This window comes from Cavia porcellus, unplaced genomic scaffold (assembly GCF_034190915.1).
Source record: "Cavia porcellus strain 051 isolate PalLab524CR breed Dunkin Hartley unplaced genomic scaffold, mCavPor4.1 scaffold_7, whole genome shotgun sequence".
In the NCBI taxonomy this organism is placed as follows: domain Eukaryota; kingdom Metazoa; phylum Chordata; class Mammalia; order Rodentia; family Caviidae; genus Cavia; species Cavia porcellus.
In genome coordinates this window covers 58,637,080-58,644,627 of record NW_026947490.1, presented here as the reverse complement: position 1 = coordinate 58,644,627, position 7,548 = coordinate 58,637,080, and the positions used below count along the sequence as shown (strand labels likewise).

Here is a 7,548-nt window from a genome sequence, read left to right as displayed (position 1 = left end):
CCCCTCCCGGCCCCAGCGCCCGCCAGCAGGTCGCCCCCACTTGTGGAGAGCAAAAGGCAGTCTCGGCTGCTTTGAAACAGGCTGGTGAGGCGCGCGCTACGGTACAACCCCATTCTACTCTCCAAGCGACAATCGGGGAAATAGGGCCAGATTTCTGGCGCCTGGGACTCGCGGGGACAGTCAGGGTTCCCAGTCTCCCAGTCTGTCCCAAAGCTACCAAAGACCCCAGTGCAGAAGGCGCACTGGGCCGCGGGCCCCACCGACTTCCTTAAAGACTGATGTGCCCCAGGCGCATGGGCTCCGCCCCGCCGCCAGTGATTGGCGCTCCCGAACAGGAACGCTGCCCGGTCCAGGCTGTATAAATATTCATGAGTTGGTCGCCCGGTGATTGGCGCGCCGGGATGGGGGCGGAGCCCGTATCCAGGTGTATAAATATTCATGAGCCGGCCGCCGGCGCTTGCGGGCTGGAGCCGAGAAGTTGAGCGCGGGGTATAGTTCCTACCGCGCCACTAGGCCAAGGTATCCGCGCCGCTCAGGGTCTGGATTTGCTCCCGGGCCTGAGGGAAGGGGCCGCACTGCGCGCGACGGCACCCGGAGCGCGGCGCGGAGCTGACGGGCGGAAAGACCCGGAGGAAGAGGCCCCAAACTCCGGCCGGGGCGGCGCGGCCTTGGGGCGGGCATGAGCCTCTTCCCAGGTGCTGAGAAGGCCCTCGAGGGCTGAGGCGCCGGACTGCGCCGCGGCCCGCAAGAAACTCGCTGCGTCCGGGGCAGGAGGGGGCCGGGCGCGCGGGCGATGAGCCGGGGGCGCGCTGCGCCGCGCTAGGGCTGAGCGCGACCCGAGGGCGCGGGCCAGGCGCTCCGGACGCGGGGCGCGGGTCCCCCACCCCACCCGCCCTTCCCGCCGGGACCCCCGCGCGCCCCAGCATGGAGTGGAGCTCGCTGCTGGAGGTGACCTCGCTGCTGGCCGCCCTCGCGCTGCTGCAGCGCTCCCGTGGCGCGGCAGCCGCCTCGGCCAAGGAGCTGGCGTGCCAGGAGATCACCGTTCCGCTGTGCCGCGGCGTTGGCTATAACTACACCTACATGCCCAACCAGTTCAACCACGACACGCAGGACGAAGCGGGCCTGGAGGTGCACCAGTTCTGGCCACTCGTGGAGATCCAGTGTTCGCCTGACCTCAAGTTCTTCCTGTGCTCCATGTACACGCCCATCTGTCTGGAGGACTACAAGAAGCCTCTGCCGCCCTGCCGCGCAGTGTGCGAGCGCGCCAAGGCCGGTTGCGCGCCACTCATGCGCCAGTACGGCTTCGCCTGGCCCGACCGCATGCGCTGCGACCGACTGCCAGAGCAGGGCAGCCCGGACACGCTGTGCATGGACTACAACCGCAGCGACCCCGCCACAGCCGCGCCCGGCCCGCCGCCCCCGCCCGCTGAGCAGCCGGCCTCGGGCAGTGGGCAAGGCCGGGTGCCTGGCGCCCGAGCCCCGCATCGAGGTGGCGCGGACGGCGGGAGTACTGGGGGCGCCGGCCGGGGCACGGGCGCGCGCGGCGGAGCCAAGGCCCCGTGCGAGCCCGGGTGCCAGTGCCGCGCGCCCATGGTCAGCGTGTCCAGCGAGCGCCACCCGCTCTACAACCGGGTCAGGACTGGCCAGATCGCCAACTGTGCCCTGCCTTGCCACAACCCCTTCTTTAGCCAGGATGAGCGCGCCTTCACTGTGTTCTGGATAGGGCTCTGGTCAGTGCTCTGCTTCGTGTCCACCTTTGCCACCGTGTCGACCTTTCTCATCGACATGGAGCGCTTCAAGTACCCTGAACGGCCCATCATCTTCCTCTCGGCCTGCTACCTCTTCGTGTCGGTCGGCTACCTGGTGCGCCTGGTGGCAGGCCACGAGAAGGTGGCCTGCAGTGGTGGAGGCGCGGGCGCGGGGGGTGCGGGCGCGGGAGCAGGGGGCGCGGCGGGGGGCGCTGGGGGCCCTGGCGCGCGCGGCGACTACGAAGACCTGGGCGCAGTGGGGCAGCACGTGCGCTATGAGACCACGGGCCCTGCGCTGTGCACTGTGGTCTTCCTGTTAGTCTACTTCTTCGGCATGGCCAGCTCCATCTGGTGGGTCATTTTGTCGCTCACCTGGTTCCTGGCAGCCGGCATGAAGTGGGGCAACGAGGCCATCGCTGGCTACTCGCAGTACTTTCACCTGGCCGCCTGGCTGGTGCCCAGCGTCAAGTCCATCGCCGTGCTGGCGCTCAGCTCGGTGGACGGCGATCCAGTGGCCGGCATCTGCTATGTGGGGAACCAGAGCCTAGACAACCTGCGGGGCTTCGTGCTGGCGCCGCTGGTCATCTACCTCTTCATTGGCACCATGTTCCTGCTGGCCGGCTTCGTGTCGCTCTTCCGGATCCGCTCGGTCATCAAGCAGCAGGGCGGACCCACCAAAACACACAAGCTGGAAAAGCTCATGATCCGCCTGGGGCTCTTTACAGTGCTCTACACTGTGCCCGCTGCCGTCGTGGTCGCCTGCCTCTTCTACGAGCAGCACAACCGCGCACGCTGGGAGGCGGCGCACAACTGCCCCTGCCTGCGAGACCTGCAGCCAGATCAGGCGCGCCGGCCGGACTACGCAGTCTTCATGCTCAAGTACTTCATGTGCCTGGTGGTGGGCATCACCTCGGGCGTGTGGGTGTGGTCGGGCAAGACGTTGGAGTCCTGGCGCGCGCTGTGCACGCGCTGCTGCTGGGCCAGCAAGGGCGGCGCTGGGAGCGCCGGGGGCTCGGGGCCGGGAGGCGGCGCGGGGCCCGGGGGCGGAGGGGGCTCGCTTTACAGTGACGTCAGCACCGGCCTGACTTGGCGGTCCGGCACGGCCAGCTCGGTGTCCTACCCGAAGCAGATGCCATTGTCCCAGGTCTGAGCGGAGGGGCGGGGGCTCAGGGACCCTGAAAGGGCGGAGGTTCCCACCGCGTCACCATGTTGATTGCTATTAGCATGATAATGAACTCTTAATGGTATCCATTAGCTGGGACCTAAATGACTTGCTCAGAACAAAGTACCTGGCATTGAAGCCTCCCGGCGCCCTCGCCTCCACTGACACTTGGAGCTCCTCCTGGCGGACTGCACAGCGCTCCGAACCCGGGGTCTGCAGCGCTCAGAGCTGCCCGGTGCTGAGCCGGAAGCCACAGCTGCAGCCTTCACCCGAGGGACTCCTTTCCTCCCTTTCGACTCTCCCACGTGAACTCTTCCTCCCGTTGTATCCCGGAGGAGGGAGGACGGCGACCTAACAGGATTGCACGGTTTGGGTATTTTTAATGACCAGGCAGATGCCTTAAATAAACAAGATATGTCTTAATTATACACCCCAAGTAAATACGGGTTTCTTACATTAGAGGATGTATTTATATAATTATTTGTTAAATTGTAAAAATGTGTAAAATATGTACATATCCAAAGATATACATTGTGTACATTTTTTTTGTAAAAAGTTTAGAGGCTACCCCTGTAAGAACAAATATAAGTATTCTATTTTGTCAATAAAATGACTTTTGATAAATGATTTAAACATTGCCCGCTCCCCAGCCTCTTCTAAGCTGTCACCTTTACCGTGCTTGCTAAGGATGCATGGGGGAAATGGACATTCTCTGGCTGTCATTCTGTACACTGACCTTAGGCATGGAGAAAATTACCTGTTAATCTCTAGTTCGCAAACTGTTAACAAGTAAATACCACTGTGGAACTGAAATCAAAATTGAATTTCTGCACCTTCTCCAGTGATGGTGTTTGAATGGTAGATCTTTGCTGATCCGTGGATTACAACTCACTTTAGTGTGTGTAAATGGGACTTCTTGCAAAGATAGAAATTCCACATAGGCCTTGTTATTTATCTTGTGTGATATTACTAAAGGTTTCATAACCCCACATTCATATCTCGAGTCTGTGATTTTGAAAGCACCTGGCTTTTTAGGAACTGATTTCTGTTGGAGAGTGGAGACTGGTATTCTAAACCAGAGTTCTGCAGTACAAGTCACTTGACAATCTGGTAGTGGAGCAGGCGCTCTTTAATGGATTAAACTAACGGGTTAACATCTTAATAACCTTCCATGCTTGTGTATACCAAATGTGCTTCTTTTCCGAGAGAAAAAGCTATTGTTCCTCTGTCAAGACTAAGCTAATTTATTTGAGCAGAAGGCTGTTGAATTAGCAGAAGAATGCTTTGGCAATTGTTGAACTTTTTACCTGTCTGCCCAGTGGCTCAGCACATCATTCCTTTAAGTGGAGCTAAATGAATAGGGTTAATCTGTAGGGAACTTGGTCTTTTGAGTTTGAAAAACTTTGATCTTTTCTCCTCTCCAAATGTGCTGTATGGTCTGAAGTTTCTTTCCCCGCTGCCCAGCTCCTCTTGCTGCAGACCAATTGGCCACCGTGGAGCCTTAAAGTTCTTCCATTAAAGGGCTGTGGGACTTTTACTTTAAAAAGGAGAGAGAGCGAGGGAGAGGAAGACTTGTAACAGTTAGTGAAGACCAGAGGCACAAGTGCGCACAGCCTTTTAAACAGCTTTTCCCGGCATTGTTAGCCAGCCGGCAGGCAGCTAGGCATGGGTTGAAGCATTATAGAAAAGGGCTCTGAATGCCCTACAGGTGGTCTGTGCACATAATCCCCCAATTTAAAGCGTTTTCCTTTGCTGGACAATTGCATTACAAAACTCCCTTCTCTTTCGCTCCTAATTGAACCAATGAACTATTATAAACTACAAGTTTTTCTTAAAAAAAAAAAAAAAAAAAAAAAACCCTCAGTGCCTAAATTCTATTGACTAAATTCTGGCAAGTTTTCTGAACTGAACCTTTTAAAGCACCGGAAGTGAAAGCTGCTTCAGCAGACATTTCTTTCTGAGATATTTTTATTCCTTATGCTTGTTATTTTGGGGGCAGATTAGCAATAATTTAAAAGTAATTGGTGAGGTTGTGTGTTCATACTGAAAAGATAGCCCCAGGTTCCTTATTAGTCTGTCAATCACCATAAGCAGTGGGCAGCTACCCTGCTAATGGCAGGGGCATCAATCACTGGGGCAGGAGGGGATGGTTGTGTGCACTTTTCTCAGATGTTTGTTCTCTTCATAACAGGAATATTTAGTAGTTTTAAAGAAAATCTTTTTTTTTTAATTAATAGGATGAAGATGGCCTTCTCTATTGATCTCTGTCATGTAGGCTTTTGAGAAGTTTCCTGGCAATGATGTTTTGCAAATGCTTTCCAGACTCATGGTTGGTGTTAATTGGTTTTTAAAATTTGGATATGCTCTAAGAATGCCTGCATTAGTTATCACACCTATTTCATTTCTGCAAGTTGGGTGTTATAAAAATCTTTACCTTGCCAGTGGTTGTATTCATTCTGTGTTGTAACTTAGGTACCCACGGCGGGCTGCCCAGAACCCACTCAGGTTGTAGTATGCATACACCAGCCACCTTACATGTTCTCTTATAGCATAGAATTTTGAGGACAGGTTTACCATATATGCATGAAGGGAGAGGGTTGGAGGTCAACTGGTTGGCATACTTGGTTTTCTAATGGGATGGACTCACTATTGACACATTGCAGTCATAGGTTACTGTAGGAAGTACCTAACTTTGAAGCTTTGTACCTTCTTAATTCCTTCATATAGCCTTGTAAAGTGCCATATTTGATTTTCCTTCACTCACTCATTTTACAAATTGGCTAAAGTGTGTTAAATCTAAGCAACAGAAATCCGTCCTTACATTCTGAGGACAGCTTTCGGTAGAAAGGCCTGCACCCACCGTCACAGCAGACCGAGTTTAGAGACTAACATCAAATATGAGGGCTGGTCCTTTGCCTTTAAGGCCAAAATTTGTGTCAAAAATTCCCAAATGCTCAAATGCAATTTTAAAAAAATCCAAAATTGGTTTCAGGGATTTGACAAGAACAGAAAGGTGTCTCTGGGTCCATTTGTGTTAAGTGATTAAATTGAGTACCAGGACACCCCTTTGTGTGATTAACTGTATCCTTAATTGCTATATAAGACATGTTAGTTTTTGAAACTTTTGTCAAATACTTGGGAGAGGGGGAGGTGTGGTTACTTGTGGCTAGATCAATGTAAATAAAATCTAATGTGGTTAAAACCTCTAGCAAAGCCAAAGCTCATTAAAACCACTTAGGGGTTTCTGTGGAACATGTTCTTTTTGCTTTAGAATAAATGCAATTCAAAAGTACCTTAAAACAGAAGGGGAGAAAGCTTATTAAAAAGTTTAAGGGCAGTGTCACGTGACTGTCTTAACCTACCAATTGAGTTGCAGGTGTCTGAGATACATTCAGGGAAGGAAGCCAGGTTGTCTTGCTTGGAAGAAGCACAGAAAGAGGTTCCTTCACAGAGCACAGGATGCAATTCAAAGTGTAGGTACAAACATTCCAAGGAGACACAAATCTCCAGTTTTAGTGATCAGCTTCCTAGCTTGATGCTATGCTGCCCTCTCCTGGTGCCATGAAGTGCTGGAATCTGCAGGATTCACAAATTCCTACATTCTCTCAAGAGTACTGAGCATCAGAGTGCTGGTCCTGTCACATAAAGAGGCTCCCTGCACACAGCCTGTGAGTTATACATAATTTTGAATCCTCTCTCTTTAGAAAAAGACCCCAGAGTTGTGTCTGTTTAAGACCGCACAAGAAATCCCTGGCTCACAGTCCAATCACTTTCATTAAGCTGAATCAAGTCTTCAGCATAATGGTTATGCTGAAATTATGACACAAGCTGTAATGAAATCAAAAGATGGATCTTTTAAAAGATTACTTTCTGATTATTTACTTTTATTTAAAGTATTGCATGTTTGCCAAAGATCCACCATAGTGCACCTTTTAATGGCAGAGAGAATGGATAATAAAGACTCTCGAAATGGGATATTATTGAGACATTATAATTAAAAGTTCCATTTGGCAGCTTCCCACGTGGACACCGATAAGCTGAACCCAGTAAATGTTCCTTGGTGCTGTGCTGAATGCTGCTGGCCTGGGAGGGATGCAGTCCAACCAGGGTCTATCCAGGTGTTCAAGGGAACACCCTGAGAAGTGGAAACTGCTATTGGCCAAAGGGAACAAGAGAAAGCATCTGCTTAGGACCAGAGGAAAGAGGGCAGGGAGACCAGGCTTTGAAGGCTGAGTATGAGTTCAGAAAAAGGACTTCACCAAACCATGATGTAGACATCTTGTTCCTGTGAACCCACGTGGCCTAGAGGATGGAAGAGGCAGGAGAGTTTGGCCAGGACCAACAGGACTTTAGAGGTCACCTACCAAGATCACAAAATTGTGAAAGACCGCAGGGTTGTCCAGAGCCCTCCTAACCGGAGCAGCATCACTGATGTAGCCCCTCAGTCTCTTGTACAGAATTCAGACCCCATGTTCCACATGCTCACTGAGATACAGAAGGCCCAGGCGCCTGTCCCATCCACTTACAGGTCAGGAAGCTGAGGCCCAGAGCTAACTGTGCTTGCTAAGGTGGGGGACAGAGCTACCAGTCCGGCTCTCACTCAGTTCCCAGGGTTCTGTTTTGCTGCCCTGCTCTCCT

The 7,548-nt window shown here is 52.6% G+C and overlaps 1 protein-coding gene across 1 annotated transcript; it reads left to right on the top strand.

Moving 5' to 3' along the window:
* Positions 1 to 443: 443 nt before the first annotated feature.
* On the top strand, positions 444 to 5,351 carry Fzd8 (frizzled class receptor 8). The gene has a single exon (XM_063253665.1). It carries the CDS (start codon positions 925 to 927, stop codon positions 2,896 to 2,898), a length of 1,974 nt encoding a protein of 657 aa, XP_063109735.1. The 5' UTR covers positions 444 to 924; the 3' UTR covers positions 2,899 to 5,351.
* The last annotated feature ends 2,197 nt before the right edge of the window (positions 5,352 to 7,548 follow it).